Source organism: Lissotriton vulgaris, chromosome 2_2 (genome assembly GCF_964263255.1).
Source record: "Lissotriton vulgaris chromosome 2_2, aLisVul1.2, whole genome shotgun sequence".
NCBI classification, from domain to species: domain Eukaryota; kingdom Metazoa; phylum Chordata; class Amphibia; order Caudata; family Salamandridae; genus Lissotriton; species Lissotriton vulgaris.
This window is the reverse complement of record NC_141688.1, coordinates 130,630,567-130,654,208: the sequence shown is the minus strand read 5'-3', so window position 1 is coordinate 130,654,208 and position 23,642 is coordinate 130,630,567. Positions and strand designations below refer to the sequence as shown.

Below are 23,642 nucleotides of genomic sequence, written 5' to 3'. Positions count from 1 at the left end.
GCAGGTTCAGACAGCTTCTTCTGTCCACTGTCACTCCTGCTCCGTATGCGGTCTCTGAAGGATAATGGGCTGTGCACCCCCACTGCAGGCAAGCAGAGGGCATACAGTAATGCCTCCTTTCCCATGCTGGTATCAGGATTAATGACAGATGATAAGACTCGGCCGGCAGAGCCGATGTAACGCGCAGCCATTTCGCAGCTCGGCTTGGCCACGCCCCCGCCCAATGCTAGTACTTCACTGGGTAGTCCGCATTTTGCCCCCAGTCCCTGCCAAAATGGGAGTGGCCTCATGCAGGCATATCAGTGGCGTGGAGGCGCTAGCTGCACTCCCTCATTTACTTCTGCAGACCTCATGCGGCAATGCCGGTCAGCAGTATGATTACAAAGGTATCGCCGGTATGTGCTGCGGAAGGCCGTCTTCTCGCCCTGCAACCATCGACGTCCAGCTGACAGTCGGTGCAGGGGTGGGCCTTTGATACTGGCTATATTTCCCCCACCACCAATTGCTGTTTCTGCCAGCCTACACGTGAGGCAGTTCCAATGTTCCCTGGTTGCCATCTGTCGAAAATCCCCCCACCCATACCCACCGCCTCACCGCTTTTACCTGCAGGGCCGCTGCTGGGCGAGTGTGGAAACCAGCCCTCTGGGAGTGGCTGGTGGAAGCCACTCCCTTATATCCACTAGAAAGTGACCAGCCGTACACCCAGATGGTAATTTACACCAAATTTTGTTGGACAGGTCTAATTGAGTCGCAATAAAATCCTTAGGGTATTGAACACCCCTCCCGTCCATCAAATGTTGCTTTTTATACGCAAAATTAGCGCTAACATCTGCAAAGCAAACCATAGTTAAGTAACGTAAACCAGGAAATATTTCATGAATGATCAACGTACAAGTAACTGTAGCTCGTCTTTACAATGTATTCTTCTGCGGTGCACAGAAACGTTTCGGAGGGGCTGTGTGAGATACAGAATCATTCACACGCATGTGCAGACTTTAGAGCGCGCATGCGCAATGCGCTGTCAGAAGCTCTGTGTGATGGGGCAAACAAGTGGGACACGGGAAGTTGCAGTAGCAGTTCTTCGGTCGCTTCGCTGGGGGCGTGGTTATGTGCGGCTGTGGGCGTGGCCCGGGTGTTGTGGGCGTGTTTACGGCGGCGATAGCCCAATGAGGGAGTGGCTCCGGTCCATGACCTGCTGTGCTGTGCTCAGATTGTTTCAAGGCGCTACGAACCTCTGACCCCATGCTGATCGCGGTGAGGCCCGGGGTCCGCAGGCTCTGGGCGCTTGGGGCCGGGCTGGGCCTCGCTCTCGGGCTTGCTGCCGGCAGCAATGGAGAGGCTGCAGATGGCGAGGAGCCGAGGGCCTTCAGCCGAGCCATCGAGGCCAGCAGGGAGCTGGTGCGGAGGGTCAAGGTAAGACTGGCAGGGGCAGCTCGGCATTACCAGGGGTCAACGCTCTCGATCTTAGGCGGAGAATGGTGCCCTTTTACCTTTCTTCTTCTGCTTCATCCTTTCCAGTGCAACTAAATTGCAAATTTAATTTTTACCCTTTTTTGTCTAAATCTCCTTCTTGTATTAATTGTTGATTTGCACGAGCCAGTACATTTCTGGAAGGCGCGAGGGTGTTCGATCGCTTTGAGAATAGGGGCAGGATAGGGACTTAAAGTACTAAGAAAGCTGGAGTTGAAAACGATATGCCCATGTGCTTGGTGTGATTGTTCTCGGTCCTTTCCTTAAATAGTTTCCAATACAGTCTGTATTTTGTGATGCATATGGGCTGGAACTAGGTGAGAATATGGCTTTTAAGAGGGCCGGATCCTGCCGGTGCTGAGCACCGGCAGTTCTAAAAAGCAGGTGCTGAAACTGGTCCCTATCGGGCTCTCGATTTTTTCCCTCACCCGCTGTGGATTTTTATTCTAACTCTACAGCAGTGCCACCCATTGCTGTCTTTGATTTACCGTCACAGAGACTGTTTATAGAGTTCTTTCACAGCCTCGTCCTCTTAGAACGGAAGCATTTTCAATTTTATATACAATGAGCCAAAGTTATACCGACCACGGCCCTTTGAAGGGCTTTTTTCATCCCACTTAAAGCTCTGGGTGAGAGCCTATCACGCCCGGAACATGCCATCAGACAGTTCTCATAACCCTTTCGATGCACATGACGAGCTCAGGCACTGTTGAGCTGTGCTCATGATGAGCTGAGCTCGTCATGAACAATGGTAAATCTGGGAATGCAGCACAGGAGGAAAATATCTCTGGCAGCCAAGGTGTTAAACAGGCTTTCTCAAAGAACAGCAAATCCCATATGAATGGGGCCATCCATGTTGAATCCAGGGTTCATTTCTTATGGAAATAACAAACTGATCACGTTGTACATGAGAACTAAATAGACAGTTCTTCATCAGTGACAATTGAATTCAGCTCTTCCAAGGCCTCCAGGTTCGATTTCGTGATGGAAACAGAGATTTTCGCTCCACAACATACTTTGTAAAAAAAACAGCAATTCCCATATCTATGGATCCATCCATGTTAACACAAGTGTGCATGGAAAGGGCAACAAAGAATATTACTCAAAGGGGCTTCTCTGGAAGACGAGGAGGCACCGAATGGTACCAGCAACTCTCCCTACTTTTAGGAGTGCATGGAAATTGTTAGAATAGACGCAACTGCCACTAATTACTGTTTTGCATAGTTCATACTTTATTTTGTGCTTATGGGAGAAGTGTGGCTCAATGGTTAGAGCGGCAGACCCTGATGCAGAGGTCTAGCCTGGGACCAGGATTCAATTCCCCGCCTCGGCGGGTCTTGGGCTAAAAAATTCCACGGACCTGATAATTCTCGCCTCGGTGCCTATTCCAATTATGGAGCCCAACTCTGCAACTCTGGGCAATAGCTTGCTTAATCTCCACAACGGCCCCCACAACGCTAAGGATGCCTAGCCTTCACTTTGGGGGTGCCCAGGAGTGGATGCCTCACAGGAAAAGCCAGGATTGGTTCCACAGCGGTATTCGCACAAGCGCCTTGAGACCCTTGCGGGTGAGTAGTGCGCTATACAAGTATCAATTTACATTTACATGATACAAGCCAAGTTTTTAATGCTTTTCAGAATAGGAGTTGATTTTTAGTTCTGTTTTTTCGAGCGGCCATGGAGTTCCAAAGTTTGGCTAGTTTAATGTGAACGAAATCCTTCCGGCTTTAGTGAACCTGAAGAGAGGCAGAGGCATTAGCATAATCAATCTTGAGTGCAGTGATTGATACACAGACTGCTTTTGTTGAAGGAAGAGTGTTCCTTTCCCACAAATAGGCCTGTAAGCTTTGCACATAGGTTTAAAGGGGATCCATCAAGATCATGGGTCTCCCTCCTACTGTTTCTGTAACAAGGGCTACTAATGTTCAATGAGAATTAGCACGCGCTACTGTGACTATTAGCGTTGTAATAGTGATCACATCAGACAAGATGCAAAATTATCAGCAGCTATCACCTCACTGCATAAGGCAGGACTACCAATAGTAATGTAAACCAGTATTGGTAAATGCATTAGGTTTTGCCTATGTGATTTGAGTCAAAATTCAACACTTTTTTTCCATACACATCAGAGCGCAGGCCCTGAACTCATAAACAGAGACAAACACTGCATAAAACACATGGCAGATCCTGCAAGTCGGGTGTAGTTTGACAGGCAAACACACAAGATAGGCGAGGCAGGTGGGTGTAGTCGGGTGCCACCGCGGACAACAATGACGGCCTCAGGTTGTTTAATATATATCATCTGTTACTGCATTCACTGCACAGCCCGTCCCTTAAGTGCCTCTTGCTGCTGCATGGAGGTCAGGGCTGAAAGTGAGGCATGGGAACAAAGCGTTCCCAGCCCTGTGGAAGAGAGATGAAAGCTAAATAACAAACACATAAATTGCCCGTTGAAATGCGTGCTAAAAAGTTTAAATGAAAGACATTGGAGAAAGCAGGAAAAACAAGTATCAAGGGATTGAGAGGATGTAGTGCAGCGGCCACAATTGCTGACTGGGGAGCTGGGGATCCCAGTACTACATCCTGTGATTCTGGACAAATCTCTGTGGGAGATAAATTGGGCTGTTTAAATCTGCAATTTTAATTTTACATTTCACGCAGGCGGAAAAACCGGACAGAGGCAACAAAACTCTGTGAAGAAATAGTATCACCAGCCGGATGTTAACAGTATTTCGGCTATGGTAAAACTGATGTTATGTCTAGAACGTCCGCTGATCAGTCCGAACAACAACCACTGTGTTGAAATAACCTTGAAGGCCTCAGCACTCAAGGTTCAGACAAATCTTACCAAGCAAAGCTGTTACTATAGGAAAACATATTCTGATGTGAAGCAAAACACTCTGCTAAACTCTAAACATTTATAATAATGTGTGCCGTGTGCAAAGGCAGCAGAAAGGAAAAATGGTGTTTAAACCTCTAATAAGCTCATGCCAACTTAACACAGTGTAAATGCAAGCCTCATCCCCATGACAGTTTACTATATAGGTCACTACACTTAAAATCAGTCACCCCTCTTGCACGCCTTGACAATCGGGAAAACAGGGTGCTGGGTTTTACGTGAGAGGGTGCCCCTACATGAGCAGAGCCCCTCTGCCGCCTTCGGAGACTATTATCCCGGGTTGTCAGTGACCCAGCCAGACATATAAGTAGAGGTAAATTATATGCTCGTGTGAAATGCTATGTCGAAAACCGATGCAACAAAACATGTTGTGTTTGGTATCAAACACCTTGGTATCATACCTCCACACTGGTAACCGGTGTGGGAGGTATTCCACCCTTCTGAAGCAAGCTTCCTGGGGATCACTCGTCTTCCCGGTACCAGCATTCTCGACCCGGGCTGCACAAAATGGTTGCTGCCGACCAGAGACACATTTCTGCCCTCCGGCTGATGAGCCTCGTGGGGACCGCAAAGCCTGAACCCCTGTGCATCGTGTACATTTGCAAGTGCATATGCTTGTTGGCGTCCCCCAACTAAGTGCATTGGGCAATTGATAGCCCCAACCTCTGTGCACATTTCATACAAAGGACTTGGGCCTCCTCACACTCTGTTGTTTTGTGAAACTGCTAAAGGTCCCCTTGCGACTCCTGTACTTCTGGCCTGTAGGTCCATTTGAGGGACAACATTGCTTTTCTTGGGCTCCCCTGGTTGCTCCAGGCCTTCCCTGACTCCCCTTGCTGTGGTGAATCTCCTGGCCCTTGATGGGCCAGACCGTGACCTTCCTCGACTTCTTCGTGGGTTGCCGCTGCCAAGGCTTCTTGGTGCTCCCGCTGGACACCGACCCCTCAGCACTCGACATCCTTCGTGGGACAGCTCGTTTCCGGCTCCTGGTCGTCCTCAACGTCTCCTGGTCCCTGTGGCTGCAGAGTCACCTGAAGCACCCGACATCGGTATGCATCAGTCTACCGAGCCCCTGGTCATCTCATCATGTGCAAGGTTTGTAAAGTCTCTTGATTTACTCATAGGGCAAGGATTCGATTGAAGCCCTCTTGGAACCTCACTTGAACGGAGTATAGAGGTGTTGGTCTTGAATGCAGCACTCCCGAATATTGTATGCAGAAGTGATATCTAATTTAAATATTGCCATACATATTGTCCCATTAGGTGCAGATGTTCTAATTTCAGCTCCTATGGGACAATGTTGTAAACCATATTTGAGAAACAATATTTCAGTCAGACGATGGTGACTCGTGGTGCCCTACAATACTCCTATTGTACTTATAGTACTGTAGAAATGCTCTTATTACAAGTACCCCAAGATGTAAAATAGCAAAAAAGGGGGCATTTCATTAGCTTAATACTCCACACAATGAAAATAAATAAGTTCATAGACTTTAGAAAAAAGGAGCCCATCCTCTGGTGGACACTGTCTTCACTGAGTCTGAGAGGGGCAAGCTTCATCTGTAACCAAAATGTCTGCAGAACAAATTGGACAATTAGCAAGCAGAAGGTTCAAGCCACGGACAGTCATCTACTGTGTTACAGCAAGAAGGTGATTTATTGTAAGTGCAACAAATTCACAGGGTGCAAAATCAGATTATTCTGGACGGTAATTGCTAGTGTGGGAATTTTCACACACCCCAGAGGAGAGTAAACGCACTAAAGGTGGCTTGTAATTTGTGTGGCCAAGTTCATCATGTTGTCATCTCTGGATGCACACTTTTAGCGCAAGTTGGGTGATCAAGCACCTGTGAGCCATGGAACTTTAAGAGCGGAAATAGAAACGCATCAAAGGAATGAAGCGGAGGTGAAAACTTTGCATCACAAATAGTTTAGGTTCCAAAGGAGCTAGAAGACCCAACATTGCAGATCTTCTCAGAAAACTGAGATGAAATTACAAAACCATCATCTTTTGAGCTATGAACGTGCATTTAAATACCGCAAAGCATTCTTCACAAGTTTTGAAAAGGGAAGAGGAGTACAAAAAATTTAGCAAGGTAATTAGAAAAATTAAAAATGAACTCTAAAGCAATAATGTTTACCATATGTTCTGTCTCTTTTTCTCTCTCTTCCCTGTTCCCATCCTCTGCTGTGCATGGTCAAAGGTCGTGAACATCAGGGTTAGCCACTCGACATGGGTTGGGCCAGACCCCGCATGTACAGCCGGCGGCACACTGCCAAAGGCTGTATGCAGCGGGGACGGTTATTACTGGCCAGCAGTCTTTGGACTCTTAAGATATGTCTACTGGGTAAAAATGTGACACATTTCTTTTCGGTGTTTTGTATCACTGAAAGACTAGTTATAAATTAACTATAGGGCTGTGTTGGTTTGCGGAGCATGGAGAAAGACACCATACTAATGGTCTCCACTCATTTGCAGCTTTCTACGCCACTTCCAAAGCATCCACAGCCTTTACTCAACCTCATCATTCATACAAGACCCCCTTAGAGAGCAGTAAAGGACTCTGCAGCAGTCGAGAAATAAAGTGGGAATTTGTTCCGATGGATGAAACGCAGTGGCAAGCCGCCTCAATTTTTTACAAGATTTATTTTGAGGATGCAGGTGGCAGCCAATGTGGCCTCTGGGATAGGTGTGGACAGGCATGCAGTTGATGCCCAACTTCAATTTGTGGAGTGGATGACTGGGAGGTAAGCAGGTACCTGATAGCCGCTGAGAAATTCAACCGTGGATCGTCCAGTGAAGGGAAACAGTGACAGGCTCTTGTGACACCTTATTTTGCAGACCATGGCAGCCTCCCACCAAAGAGCGAGCCTGCCCTGTCAGAAGAGGTGAACGGAGAATATGGCCTGGCTAATGGTTATAAGGTGAGAGCATATCCCTCCAGGGAACGTGACAGGGAGGACCGTGTCCGAATCGAAGTGGTGAAAACCTGCATGGCCTGGGAACACACTAAAGTACAGTACAATAAACGCTGCAAACCTTTGGGAACAAAGTGAGCTACCTTCGACCAATCCCAGAAGAAACAAATGAGAGCGATCATTTCAGATTGGAGGTAGGAGCTCTTGTACATATAGCTGGCGAACGTGTTAACAAATTCTTTAAGACCAACACACCCCAGGGCACAGTTCCAGTCATAATTCGGGATGCCTTTAAGCAACCATGTGAGGAAAGGCCACTAGCATAGAAGCGTAGAAAGCAAGGCAGAAGTGGATAGTAAAAAAATAACCTCTCAACGAGCTTTAGGCTCTGTAAGCTGTTACAAGGCAGTCTCTTCTCCAAATGAAGGTGTAGGTAGACGTAGAAGTGTTAGATGAGAAGTTTAATAAGCATAAGGCATAGGAAAGACATCCCGGCATCCGCCCTGGTCAAGATGCGGTTCCCTTTTCATAACAATACTTTTCATTAGAACATGCACATGTATAGATTCCTATGGCACATCCCACCATGACATTCTGCATAGTTACAAATAAACCCAGCATGTGCACAAGATATAATTACCAATTACTACTTAAGATCTGGATACAAAAAAACTCCATGCAGAAGACCAAACCGTCATTTGTCAATGATCTGAGGACAGCTTAAACTCAGTGGAACCATAGGGTAGGAACCACTCTCCAGAGGGCGAGTCAAATTTTCTATGGAAAGGGTGATACGATTGGCATCTTACTGGCCAGGGAATTGGGTTTCAGAGTGCGAAGAGACACACTGCTATGGTGAGCATGCCAGTCTCATTGGCAGTCCTGAACTACGATGACCTGAGGAAGGTGCGCTGACGTCAAGGAAGTTCGCTGTGTTTAGCAATAACTTATGATTTAAAAACACCTGCAGTAGAGTTCCTTGTGCGTTCAGTTTCCAGGCAGCATTAACATTTCAAGATCACTCTTGTGACTAATGTTCCTGCTAGAAGGAGAGATCAGAGTATTGTGATAGGGTTAAAATGCCTGCTGCAAAGAATTCGTACCGTGCAGATCACAGATCTGCACTCTATGTGGGTAGTTGAGTGGAATACTACTTTTGTCACAGAGATCCTTTTGTTACCGCAGTGCATAAGATACAACCCTAACATAGAACAGTGACTGTTACAAACTGTCTCCGCTCCGCACAGGGACAGAATCGGATCCTGTTACAGTGCAGCCCAGAGCCCGAGCGCCACTCTAGTAGATGGCTTCTGCAGCCGCTTGGTTTGAAGTACGGGAAATATGATCTGCGGCCCCGCTACGGACAATGGAAGGAGTATATAACGAATCGGGCTGACAGTCCGGGGGACCCGATAACAAGCCGCCATCTTGCGATCGCAATCGCGGTCTAACTACTAACTCGGAGGTGCTCAGGAAAACGAAGATAGAGTGCGGTCTCTTCAACAGAGGTGAGCGCTTGATTTCCCCATGCGCAGAGCAGCGCACGGTTGGCCCCAATGACTTGCCACGGCATCGGGAGGCAAAGCAACCGGTCACGCGCCACTATTGCCTGACAACAAAATGGCGCTTTTACAAGACCCTGCTATGATCGCGACCTGCTTCCTCGTCATGCGATCCTTTTCGAGGCTTCTTGGGGCTATCTAAGTGTCCCCTCACTGTGCTATGTCTGCCGCGCCTTCCAGCATCCACCGGCACACACGCTAAAAGGGACTCCCAGGCTATCACTCTGCATTTTGTGCCTGACCTCAAGATGGCGGACCTATATTCACTTTGATACAGCGATTTTCTCCTTTGGCAAATCACACTAACGTTCAGCCTCACAAAATCAGCCAGCTGTAGCCCATAACTGCTCCTTTGCCCTAATATCGCCAGACTATCGCTACTGAGAGGAAGTTACGCTGTACCTACACCATAACAACTGCAACAAGCCTACTATGCAGTGTTACTAGTGCAGTGTTATTGGTGCATGAAAATAGTGGTCAAACAATAATGGAGCTTAGAGGGAATACGGAAAGGGTCGCCCTCCACTCACAGTCAATAATATACAATGAGACCTAATCCAACTGGCGAGCAAATCTATCAGTGACATATGGGGGGTCAAAAACATCCCACTCCCCACTATTCTCTTATCCACGTTATAATGAGATAATGCACTGTGCTCTGCCTTGTTTAAAATATCTGTTCTCCAAGACAACCCGACAGAGCGAAGCTCTCAGAGTGACCTCACTCTTAGTAGTTCACAACAGTCCACACCACACATTGGACTTTACTCTAAATAGAGGAAAAATGTGCGAGAAGCAAGTGGCCCCTCACGGAAACACCACCAAGCGGGGTAACTGGTATGCAATTTCCAGACAGGCCCCTGTCTCATCATCGGTGGTCACTTGCTCCTCGGGAAAATAAAGGTGATAGAAAAGAAGACGTGTCCAAAACAAACAACATATAAAGTGCTACAGTGAAGTGCAGAAAACTCTGCTAGTGACAAACGCACACAAACCTAATGATAGAGTGCCTAAAACCACACACAACACACCAATCCCTTATCCACTTTTATTCGTAGGGTGGTGATTGCGTGCTATTGAGTATTAAAAAGTCTGGTAGCTAGTCATGCATACCATTACCTACAGTGCCGACATGTTTCACTGCTGTATAACGTAGAGCAGTTTCATCAGGGCTGCACTCAAGTGCTGCCACTTCACTCTTTTTGGACACTCAGTTCTGTAACGTGCTGTCAATGGGGAACAGGTACGAGGTTAAAAACATGTAGACTTAGGCTGGCCAGAGGTATACTATGAAGGTATATGCCAAGTGGTCGTGTGAGGAATATTTACCCAGGAGCAGCAAAGCTGTGCATACCAGCCACTCCGCTATCAAACTGGGACCCTAGATACTCCAAACGTGAGTGTGCCCCTTGATTTGTAATAAAAATATTATATCTGCAAAATGGGAGAAACAAATACACAGTTGTAGTTTTCCTTGTGCTGTTATGCCATATAGCATCTCATGTATATTACACCTATACTCGAGACTGAGCAACAAGTGTCATACACGCTTAACGCTGCTATTACATACTACTGAAAAGGGTTATTCAACCTAGTGGAGGTACACCACTAGGGTGCTGGTTGTAAATACCATGATGTAGCGCCCCTCCCTCAGCGACCCACATGTCAACAATAATGCAGCCAGAGCGACCCACATGTCAGCAATAATGCAGCCAGAGCGAACTGAGAGTTACCAGTCACGATCGTGACCCACTTCAAACTGAACATGTGAGGCTACGCGGAGCCGGCGGGTTCAAGCATATAACATCTAGCCCAAGGAGCGAAAACAAAAGAATACTTCCCTGGCGCTTCGTTCAAAATCCGTCTCACTGTGACTAACTGGGAAGACGCCTTTCCTCAGCCGTGTCGGACGCCCACACCAGGAGCACTCAAGAACGCAGCGCCGGTGCAGCCACGCCCATCGCGTCACATCACGTGATCGCGACTCCCTGCGTGGCGGCCATCTTAGCCTAGTCAATAGGCTTCAGTCACTACAGCAGTGTACACTGATCCAGCCCTATCTAGGGGGTAAGGTGCTATACCACTGCGACGCTGCCCTGGCAAATATACTGGGTATTAAAACTAGGAGGGCAGGGACATAATGCCCTAGAATGTCAGAACTTCACCCCCATATGTAAAAAGTGTAACAGGACACACTGATTACTGCAAATAGTTAATAAGCAAATGAATGATATGCTGGATATAGATCTGTCCCCATAGACCATATCATGTGCAATTCACCCCCCTGAGCATATTGAAAGTAGTGTAATAAGATCCCCAATAGCTCCAGAGTAACACACAGTCAGGGAGTGCTGTGCTGGATAGGGAATAACCATCAAGGGGCATCCAATATGGAGAGACTGGGTCCTGGGCACTGGAAGGGCAAATTTACACGGAACCACTCCTTGATAAGACTGGGAGATCGTGAACCCAAGTTTGGCCAGGAGGCATGACCCAAAAACATAGAGGGGGACCCCGTGTGGTGCAACAAAAGACCCAGGTTCACAGTTTAATCCTGTTCCATTCAATGATTTCGTTGAGCCCAACTCTATCAGTTTTCTCATTATAGATCTTATTGTGCTGAGATGTTCCTGTATGATTTTCAAAATCAGTTTAGTAACTGTAACTCCACACAAGTGGTATACAGGTTAACGTGCCAGTGTGGATTGCAGTATATAGGTCTGACTTCGCGCAAGATCAAAGTGCGCATACAGGAACATCTCAGCACAATAAGAGCAGGTAAATTAACAACAAAGCTTGTTCAGCACTGCTCTACTGAAAAACACACCTTTCAGTGGACAGTGCTTGAGAAAATCACAGGCTCCCCCCAGAACATTGATGAGATCTTGCTGGCTAAAGAATCGCGCTGGATCTATAATGAGAAAACTGATAGAGTTGGGCTCAACGAGCTATTGGGGATCTTATTACACTACTTTCAATATGCTCAGGGGGGTGAATTGCACATGATATGGTCTATGGGGACAGGTCTATATTCAGCATATCATTCATTTGCTTATTAACTATTTGCAGTAATCAGTGTGTCCTGTTTCACTTTTTACATATGGGGGTGAAGTTCTGACATTCTAGGGCATTATGTCCCTGCCCTCCTAGTTTTAATACCCAGTATATTTGCCAGGGCAGCGTCGCAGTGGTATAGCACCTTACCCCCTAGATAGGGCTGGATCAGTGTACACTGCTGTAGTGACTGAAGCCTATTGACTAGGCTAAGATGGCCGCCACGCAGGGAGTCGCGATCACGTGATGTGACGCGATGGGCGTGGCTGCACCGGCGCTGCGTTCTTGAGTGCTCCTGGTGTGGGCGTCCGACACGGCTGAGGAAAGGCGTCTTCCCAGTTAGTCACGGTGAGACGGATTTTGAACGAAGCGCCAGGGAAGTATTCTTTTGTTTTCGCTCCTTGGGCTAGATGTTATATGCTTGAACCCGCCGGCTCCGCGTAGCCTCACATGTTCAGTTTGAAGTGGGTCACGATCGTGACTGGTAACTCTCAGTTCGCTCTGGCTGCATTATTGCTGACATGTGGGTCGCTCTGGCTGCATTATTGTTGACATGTGGGTCGCTGAGGGAGGGGCGCTACATCATGGTATTTACAACCAGCACCCTAGTGGTGTACCTCCACTAGGTTGAATAACCCTTTTCAGTAGTATGTAATAGCAGCGTTAAGCGTGTATGACACTTGTTGCTCAGTCTCGAGTATAGGTGTAATATACATGAGATGCTATATGGCATAACAGCACAAGGAAAACTACAACTGTGTATTTGTTTCTCCCATTTTGCAGATATAATATTTTTATTACAAATCAAGGGGCACACTCACGTTTGGAGTATCTAGGGTCCCAGTTTGATAGCGGAGTGGCTGGTATGCACAGCTTTGCTGCTCCTGGGTAAATATTCCTCACACGACCACTTGGCATATACCTTCATAGTATACCTCTGGCCAGCCTAAGTCTACATGTTTTTAACCTCGTACCTGTTCCCCATTGACAGCACGTTACAGAACTGAGTGTCCAAAAAGAGTGAAGTGGCAGCACTTGAGTGCAGCCCTGATGAAACTGCTCTACGTTATACAGCAGTGAAACATGTCGGCACTGTAGGTAATGGTATGCATGACTAGCTACCAGCCTTTTTAATACTCAATAGCACGCAATCACCACCCTACGAATAAAAGTGGATAAGGGATTGGTGTGTTGTGTGTGGTTTTAGGCACTCTATCATTATGTTTGTGTGTGTTTGTCACTAGCAGAGTTTTCTGCACTTCACTGTAGCACTTTATATGTTGTTTGTTTTGGACACGTCTTCTTTTCTATCACCTTTATTTTCCCGAGGAGCAAGTGACCACCGATGATGAGACAGGGGCCTGTCTGGAAATTGCATACCAGTTACCCCGCTTGGTGGTGTTTCCGTGAGGGGCCACTTGCTTCTCGCACATTTTTCCTCTATTTAGAGTAAAGTCCAATGTGTGGTGTGGACTGTTGTGAACTACTAAGAGTGAGGTCACTCTGAGAGCTTCGCTCTGTTGGGTTGTCTTGGAGAACAGATATTTTAAACAAGGCAGAGCACAGTGCATTATCTCATTATAATGTGGATAAGAGAATAGTGGGGAGTGGGATGTATTTGACCCCCCATATGTCACTGATAGATTTGCTCGCCAGTTGGATTGGGCATGAAAATAGTGGGCCAAGGAAGCAATACTACAAGAGGGCACTCCCTGCCAGTGAATACATAAGCCTGACTCTGATTTTGCGGTCGCCCGTGGTCCAACTGCTATCGAGCCACCTTCCTACTGACTCCTAGTAAATACCGAAAATGGCGGACAGGGACCCAAAAACACTAAGAAGGTATGACCAGAAACATCAGTCTCAGACTCACCTATCAAAAACAGGGGTGACGTTGCTAGTACACTAGACATGATTTTGAGGAAGCTGGCGGACGTGCATGAGCTAGCCAAATCGACGAAATGCAACACCGACGCGATGCAGCTTGAACTAACCGCAGTCAGGGCAGACATGAACTCCTTATCTCTACGCCAGGACGAAGCAGAGCAAAGAATTAGCGATATCGAAGACAAGTCCACGACGGGCTCTAAAATTGTACAGCATCTCCAATCAACCACCAGCGATCTCAGACGCCAAACCTCGGAATTGGAAGATCGCAACAGAAGAGGAAATGTGCGAATCTTCGGGATCCCAGAAAATGCAGAAAAGGACGCTGACTCGTGCATAGCCTTTCTGGAAGCGTGGATTCCCTCTGTTACGGGGATACAGTTCCAGCATGGATTGGAGCTAGACAGAGCTCACAGAGTGCCGACCTTCGCACAATGAGAGGCCCTCGACCTCTCATATGCAAACCACTGAGGTTCCAGCACGCGGAAGCCATTCTAAGGTATGCTAGAACAAACCACAATATCAGCTGGGAAGGTAACAGAATCACATTTACCCAGGATTATTCAAGGGAAACTGTGGAAACACGGAAAGGCTTCCTTTCACTACGAGAGAAATTAAGAGCGAAAGATATTCAGTTCTTGAATTTCGCTGGGCCTGCAAAAGAGATCTCGGACCATGGCCGCTCCCATCTATTCACCAACCCGCACGACTTAGCATGCTACCTAAGCGACAAACCCCAACAAGAAATGGACACGTTTGGGGGTCAATCCAATAAAAGGAAAACAGACGCCCAAGAAAAAGGCAGTTAGAACTATCTCTAGCCCTCGTCTTCATTGATCTTATTGACAGGTATGTCCGAATGCTGAAATGTGAATGCAGGCGGTCTGTCACTCCAGCTTTAACGGCCTTTAACGACATACCCTAGACTCTCATTGTGTTCCAAATATGATATTTAACCTCACTGATCGGACTCTGTATTCTGTAAATATGGTCTTCTCTACGTGCAGTGTTTAACTGAGTTGCGACCCACATTAGTAATCATTAACTATCACTATCACTAGCGATAAGTATCTACAACTCCTATGACCATCAACTACTACTGTTAGCCTATTGTCGCTCTGTTGTAGATCTAAAAAATGTTGTGGATCTAAAAAAAGCGACTTACGATATATTGTCTACTTACAGTCACTTAGAGACTGGTATGTCTGAAGCTGAGAGATGGCGGATAAGAGGACACAAGCACCACACTGCACTACTTACAGTGCTCAACTGTTTTAGTTTTACTGTTTTACAGTGCTCAAGGGTTTTAGTATACGTTATCTATCACCAATAACCTGATGTGAGCCATTTGTAATACAAGGTTGATTTACCAATTAGATGCTTTACTTACCTTTGAACAAGCGACACACGCTTGATTGTTCACACTTAGCCTTACGTTACAATGTAACTGAAACTGTTAGCAATAATTCTAGCTATCATATGCAAAAAAAAGTGGGGCTCTCTAAGTAAGTAGTTCTACAGTTACTTTGTAAATTTCTGCAATTTTGGCGTTATTATGGACATCCTCCGGGGTGCCCGAAGTACTAAGTCAAATGGTTAAATGATAAAAGTTGAATGTACTTAAGTTGCTTTATCTCTTAATGTTATCAGAATTCTACCAAGATGTCTGAACACAAAACAGATCAGGAGGATACTGCACTATGGGTCATCTATCATCTTTATTACACATGTCCCTGTGCGGGCGCCGACAGCACTGCTTTCGCAGCTCTTCAGTTCGAGTTTTGGGGAGGGGGGTTGGGGTGGGAGGGGAGAGGGGTGCAAGGAGGGGTTGACTCAGTTGGGGGGGGGGCTCTAGGGTTGAAAAAAAGGTTGTTTCAGGTGTTTCTCTACTATGTACTACTCTTCATCTGCTCTTTACTCTTCTTTCTTTCCTTTCTTTATCTACTCGCACTTTCTCTCCTTCCTCTTACTTACTAATTATTCTCTACCACCACGTTGTGTGCAACGCGTCCCAAGGCCTTAGTAGGCTTGCAGCACTATCTATTGGAGCTTCCATAGTACACGGACTCCCTGGGTGTGCGGAATTCCACATTACAGTAAGACTATATCCACACAAAATCTTATGGCGGCCCATCACCACAACAATCCGAACAAATGTCCATGGCTTCAGATAAGAACCTAGCAGGCTCTCTACATATTGTTTCGCTAAACGTTAAGGGGCTTAATCACCCAGTAAAGCGCAAAAAAATCTTAAACTACCTAGCCAAAACTAAAGGAGACATAATGCTCATGCAGGAAACCAAATTATCCCAGATAGATGCTGATAATCTTAAACAAAACTGGATCTCACTGACACTTTGCTCCCCCGCGAATCAAAAGAAAAGAGGGGTGATCACCTTGGTTGCTAAAAAGGCAAACCTATCCCTGATATCACACTCGATAGACACCGAGGGTAGACTGAGTATTGCACACCTTCAAAGAGACGAGGAACATATCTATGTGGCAAATATATACGGCCCTAATACAGACATGCCTGAATTTTGGGAATATGTGTCGAAAGAACTTGAAAATATTCCACAAGATGAACTACTAGTGGTCGGGGGAGACCTTAACCTACCACTAGATCCCTTGTTGGACAGGCAATCCAAAAGTACATACCATCCCCCACGCGCCCACGAAGCATTGAAACGAATGTGTGCCAAATTCCACCTACATGACTCATGGCGCCTACAACACCCAGATGGCCGTGACTATACTTTCTACTCCCCTCCTCACAATTCTTATTCAAGAATTGATTACCTTTTGATATCCGACTCTCATACACACCTCATCGACGAAACGGATATAGCCCCCATATTGGTGTCGGACCATGCGGGTATCCATATGAAATTGGCAGGCTCCCATTCTCTTATCCCCCCCAGACGATGGAGATTTAACGATGAGATACTTTCAGTGCCAGAGAACAAATTGAGCATAGAACAATGCATACAAGAATTTTTCCAGATAAATTCACAACCAGAAACAGACCCCGCCATAGTATGGGACGCGTTCAAGGCCACATTAAGAGGTAAACTGATAGGTATCAGGGCCCGTATGAATAAAGAATTAAACTCTGAACTAGACTCTCTAGAGAAAACAATCAAGCAACTAGAGTTGCAACATTCCCGTGATCTGAACAATAAAGCTACCATCGACCAATTGACGAACCTGAAATATAAATACAACGCCATCCTTAGTAAAAGAGCAGGAGTATGGATTAACAAATTCAAGGCTTTAAGACTTTGTGAGGGTAACAAAGCAGGGAAACTCCTTGCTTCCTATCTTAAACACAAAAGGAAGCAATTCCATATAACATCGATTAGAGACCAATCCAACAACACCAAAACCAAACAGAAAGACATTCTTCACACATTTCAGTCCTTTTATGAGGAGCTCTATAAAAATAATAACCCATTCAACATGGAAGAATGTAACAAATATTTAAACTCAATTCGACTCCCACGGTTAACCGAATCTGACAAAATCAGGCTAGGGGCTCCACTGTCTATAGCAGAAATATCTTCCGCAGTCAAAACACTAAAGAACAATAAAGCTCCGGGGCCTGACGGCTTCACGGCCAATTTTTATAAATCATTTGAAGAACAACTTAACCCAAGACTCCTTAAACTGTTCCATTCATTTTCACTGTCAAACAGAATTACCCCCACGATGAGAGAAGCGACAATAATAGTAATCCCCAAAGATGGGAAAGACCCCCTACTTCCTAAGAATTATAGGCCGATATCCCTCATAAATTTGGACTGCAAGATTTACGCGAAGGCTCTAGCTTGCAGACTAAACGAAGTTTTACCCGCCCTAATAAATAACTCACAGGTGGGGTTCCTGAAACATCGCCTTTCTAACGACAATACAAGACTCCTATGTCATGTACTGGAGAAATCGAAAATCTCGAATGCCCCCTCTGTAGCAATCACCCTGGACGCGGAGAAGGCGTTTGATAGAGTGTCGTGGCCTTTCCTCCGCCAATACATGCACATATTCAATATAGGTGAGACTTTTATTAATATGGTCATGTCATTGTACGCCTCCCCTTCGGCTAGAATTGCCATCAACAGTTCATTATCAGAACCATTCCTTCTCGAACAAGGAACTAGACAGGGTTGCCCTCTATCTCCCTCTCTATTCCTCCTGGCAATGGAACCTCTCCTCCGCGACATACAACAAAACGCTGAGATTAGTGGCATCAACTTCGGGGATAAAACTGTAAAACTGGCTGCTTACGCAGACGATATTCTGATAGTCACTGAAAACCCTGACACCTCTATAGCCGCAATGATGGATTCTATAGAATCATACTCTAAACATTCAGGCTACAAACTGAATCGAGATAAATCTGAAGTGAAACCCCTCAACATATTCACTAATAAAGAATCTTTAGGTTTATCAGGTCTAGTCTGGCAAAACAACTACATCAAATACCTGGGTATAGAATTTGGAAGCTCCATCATAGAAACCCTACTACATAATGAGAAACTCACTCTCGGAAAAATAAAAACTCAACTAGACGGATGGTCACCCCGCTTCATCACTTGGTGGGGTAGGCTAGAGACCATCAAGATGATGATTACACCGCTAGTAAACTATCTAATTACCATGCTCCCCTTAATGCTGTCTCAAGAATTTCATAATAAATTAGATAAAACTATTAACAATTTCACCCGGAGAGGGAAAAAAGCACGTATCAGCCTGCAAAAACTGAAACTAGATAAATCCATGGGCGGAGTCAACCTCCCTGACTTTAAAAGATATCAAATTGCCTTTCTAGCGAAACAAGGTTCCTATTGGCTGTCCCCCCCCCAATGGACTACTTGCTGGAGTGGTTGTTTGTCGAAAAAGCGCTTCTGGAAGGCATGCCTCCCATCTCGATCCTTTCAATGAAAGCGAATCAGATCCCATGTTCTAAACCCATATTCACCAACACCAAAATAGCCTTACTCAGAGTAGATAAACTGCTTGACTCAACGATAAGGAAATCTAGGTGGGAAGCGATCTGGAAAAACTCCTCAATCACCTACAAAGGTAAACCACTATTTAACCCGACCTGGATCAAGAAGGGAATCTTCTTCCCCCACCAACTCTATGACAGTGGCTACCCTCTACCCTTTACGAAAATCCAATCGAACTTTGGGATTGATAGTTCTGACTTCTACATATTCCTCAACGTTAAAACCGCCATTACAAAAGCGGGACTGACATCCAAACACCCAGCTCTTCCCTCACTCCTCTCCTCCCTAAATAAAATAGGCCACCAGGTCTCAAGGTTATACAAACTATTGAGCCCGCAATCACCAACATTGAATACCAAAACAATGCTATCCTGGTCGTCAGTCGCCTCCTTCTCCATCTCCGAGCTGGAGTGGTCCACGGCGTGGAGATCTTGCACAAGCCATAAAATAAGCCCTACATTATCACAAGCCAAATTCTGGCTCATGCATAAAGTCTTCTGGACGCCGGCTCGCCTATATGCACATAAACTCAGCCCAGACGCATTCTGCTGGAACTGTAAGCGTGCAGAAGGAGATCTAGAACACCTTATACTCCAATGCGACTGTGTTTCACTATTTTGGGACAGGGTATTTGACTTCGTCCACAAAGTATTTAATATCTCACCTATCAAGGAACTCCCCTATCTTATTTTCGGATTTACTAAAGAGACCCAACTCCCAGAAATAGACAGGGCACTCCTTGACCTCCTCTTTACGGCAGCTGTGAAAGTCGTTCTAAATAATTGGAAGGACACCAAAAAAGCAAGCTATGCCTGCTGGCTAAACTGGGTGATTAACCTCAGAGGAGCTGATAACATCACTCTACAAAACACACCGGGGCGAACTTCACAAAGGAAACTTTGGAACTCACTAGATATCTACTTCAAAACCCACAAACCACCGTGAAACTTCATGCTCCCCGTTTCTTCCTACAGCTCCCGGTGGGTCGCTTATACTTTTACACAGCTTAAATAACCAGTCACTCGTAACCGAGACTGCTAAAGCCGCATCGTGGTGGACATCTACGTCCAACTTCTTACATCTTACATCTAGCTTCTTACCTCTTACATCTCACCTCTAACCTTTATTCTCTCTTTCCTTTTTCTCCTTCTTCCTCTTTCTACTCCGTTCCTTTCCTTTCCATCTCCAATTCATTTGTATTGTAGCCCCTCAGGAACCCAGCCTAGAAAGGCTGCTTGATGGTTCCTATATTGTCTTCAAGATCGTCCCGAATTACCACCACCATGGGTCCTAAGGCATTCCTATGCTGAATGATGTGTATTTACAAGCATCGATTGTATGTACATTGCAATTTAATATTTGTATGATGTATAACCCTGAAACGTCCAATAAAAACTTTTGAAATAAAAAAAAAAAGCTGCAAGCAAACTGCATAAAATAGGTTAAGAGCATCTGTGTTTCCCCTCCCCTATCTTTTTCATTATCTATTCTTAATGTTGCTAAAAAAGGTTTATTTGGTTAAATATACCATCTTATTAGTTAAGCCAGCCTTTACCAAGTTCTTTAGAAGAAATGCAATGTATGTGAGAGAGGGCCTATGGAGAGGTGAAGGGCATTTTTGCCCGGCGGTCATGAGGGAATCCGAGGAGGTGGTCATGTGGTGGGTGCCAAAAATGATTGTGGCACTGGGTGGCAACAACTCTAAAGCTGGCCCAGGTTCCGCATGTGCCTTAGTTGTTAAATAAAAGATCTCAATTATGTGCATCTGTCCGGTGGTTCGATGTCATACCTAGAATTATCATGAGTCAATGTTAACATTGGGCCTCCAGGGCCATACTTTTAATGCAAAAGGGATTGCTGTGTAGGGTGACCAGAATTTTAAATCCCAAAACCGGGACATTTCACGAAAATAGTAGAAGGACTACAGTTTTATTTCAAGCGAGCGCACAGAATGACAGCGCTCCTCAGCAAAGAATTACAGAACAGGCAGCTAGAACATACATAAAACGCAAATTTTAAACCCATAAGTTTGCCTGTTAATTAGATTGCTTTCTTGAAACCACTGCTAACTATCCCTGCTCTGCAAAACTTTAAAAAACACCTCCCACTGTTTTCAGTCGCCCCTCTCTAAAAACCGGGACAAGAGCTAAATTTCCTGAAATTTTCCCGGACAGCAGGTGAAAAACTGTGACCGCCCGGGCAAAACCGGGACGCCTCATCACCCTATCGCTGTGGGTCCCGCAAGGCAAGCTGCTGTTGACTGAGATCTTTGGACATGCCATGAGGCGACCTAGCAGGTATGGTAGAGGCCTGCATAGTGGCTGTGAACATTTCATAGTTACATCATTTTGTTCTCCATGCTTTTGAAGGGATAATTGACCCCATGTCTTTGCCTGAAGTAACATCAAATGTTTTGGGTACTTAAATATAATGGTTGTATTGCTGTATTTATGAAGCAGGATACCCCCTGCAGTGACTCCGCATCCACGCATGCAGGATGCGTAGTCAATGAAAAAAACCCTGTCATTACTGTAAAATGGCCAGACTACTAGCTTTTCCAATGCTTGTTTTCTCTTTCTTTCCAGGTTGAAGTTGGAGCTCCTGGCATAGTTGTGGGTGTTTCTGTGGACGGAAAGGAGGTGTGGTCAGAGGGTAGGTGTACAGAGTATTTGTGTGGTCTTTATTTTTATGTCGCTTTGTTTTCAGAGGCTATATTTAATCTATTTTATTTTGCAAATGCTTTGAGTTTAGCAGCTTTCTCTGGCCGTCCCATATTGTAGACACAAATATATGTGCAAGATGAGTGCGCCAGGAGGGCGTGCCCCTTTATTTTACAGATTTATTAACTGTTATTGGGTTGTAAATGAGCCCTTAGTTACTCAGCTGCCCCTTTGCTTCTTTATCTGGGGATGTGGAGCTTATGGCTGGAAGTTTGTTGAACTTCAGTATCTTGTTCACTGTGTGTTTTTGGCCAGTTCTGCCAACACGTTTATGGAATAGAGATTATGTACTGGTCCTGGTCCTTTTAACACCGTGCATCTCATCTGATGAAGCTTCCTCTTGGGAACATCTAATCCCAGCATCTACACGGTCGAGGTTTATTCTTGTTTGTAAAAGTGTCTGTGGTGTATTGCAATTTGAATATTTAAACCGTTTATGAAAGGGGCTTAGTCTAGAGCAGAGTGCACAGAGATCAGGTCAGTGTCAGATTTTCAAGCTAGCTAATGACTATGTAAATGAGTTGTACTCCGATTTGGTTGGTGTGTATTTTAAGAATATGCTTACAGTCTGAGGTGGCTTAATCCATACCCTCCTCCCCAGCCCATGGACCAAAGTTTCACTGCGCGGCTCAAAAGGTTTAGGGTGTGCTGTTTTGTTACCTTCACCATAACTAAAGGATATTTTTTCCTGCATGGTCTGGCTTCTCCTTTTGTTATAGTACCCAAGCCCCGCCTCACCAAATCTTCATGTTATCATGAAGGCCCTCGTGCAGTAATATAAAGTATTTTGAAGGCTTCGTTTCATTCATGCTGATATAACGAATATCACCAGGAAGATTTCGGATGCGTAGGCAAACATGTATCTAATAAAACCAATTAATTTGATTTGTTTAGTAAAACATGCACATAGTTAAACAGCAAGAACATTACACGTTCCAAAATAATTCACCCCAGACTTGCAACACTGCCTAATGCAGATCGACCCATGCGCAAAGCCCTCCCCTTTCTTTACATTTCCTCTGAGTTGACAGCCACAGTGCTTTATTGGAGTGGTAGTTCTTGCAGTGATACAAGTATGTACCCGGTGACTGTGATTCATGACGAAATTGCACAAATATTATCTTAAATGTAACCCCGAAGAAGGAACACAATCACCATGCCCTTCTACGGCTTGAAATACTGACACTTGCACATTTATTTGGGCATAGGCGAACAATGTATTTTCTGTTTTAATGCATTTCTAGCATACGAGGGATCCGTTTTTTTTTTTTTTTTAGTTTCTATAAATTTATTCTGGTACAGCATCCCCAGTCAAGAAAAACGCTCACCGGCTGCATATCTTCTAATTCCTACCCTTTTGAAACATTGCTTTTAGCTGAACTTTGTCTCGCTGGAATAAGCTGCCAATCTTTCACAGCACGGTTTTATCAAGTCATATCATCTTTTTAACAACGTGTGTGTGAGCGATTAAATTTGAGCAATTGGTGCTGCTATGTAAAGGCTCAGAGTTACCATTTAGGTAGATAAAATTGTATATTAGGTATGTGTGCACGGTCCCGGCTGCTACCACAGCAGGTGAGCAGGCAGTCTTCCTCTCGCCACCTCCAACCGTTAGCAATAGGGTGCTTCTCGCTGGTCTCACAATAGACGTCGGCTGTTAAATCCCAGAAAGTATGGGGTCTCTAGTAGGTCCTAAGGCAGGGCAGTAGGCAGTCCCCGGCAGATTGGTTAGTGCAGGGGAGCCCCCCGGTGCTCTGCAGCATGCCCTGACACTCAGCAACTGCCTCTCCGCTCCTCGTCCCGCCCCTCCGCCCTGGATCCTCTCCGCGCCGCCCTCCAGCACAAGAAGACAAACAAACACTGCCTGTTCCCACCACCTGTGGGAACCTAGGGAGCCCGAAGGGGGTTTCGGTAGATCTAGTTACCATGCACCTGTAGCAGCAGGCGCTACGTTAGGCACAGAAGCATCTTAAAATGGTAATAACAGCACACCTTACAATCTGCACATCTGCATATATGGCTTATGACATTCCATATTTTCATGAGTATTTGTGTTAAATAAAAACATACCAGAACGTAGATCGCAGCTCTGCCACCGTGGGAGCTAATAAACAAGACTCATAAA

At 45.5% G+C, this 23,642-nt stretch overlaps 1 protein-coding gene across 1 annotated transcript in view; it reads left to right on the top strand.

Annotated features, from left to right (window-relative positions):
• Nucleotides 1–1,143: 1,143 nt before the first annotated feature.
• The window catches only part of LACTB (lactamase beta), a 184,986-nt gene continuing 162,487 nt past the window's right edge, over nt 1,144–23,642 (top strand). Inside the window, exons 1-2 of the mRNA XM_086959447.1 lie at nt 1,144–1,413; nt 21,383–21,449. Coding sequence (XP_086815573.1) covers nt 1,243–1,413; nt 21,383–21,449 — 238 coding nt within the window. The 5' untranslated portion in view covers nt 1,144–1,242. The remainder of the gene's footprint in view (nt 1,414–21,382; nt 21,450–23,642) is intronic.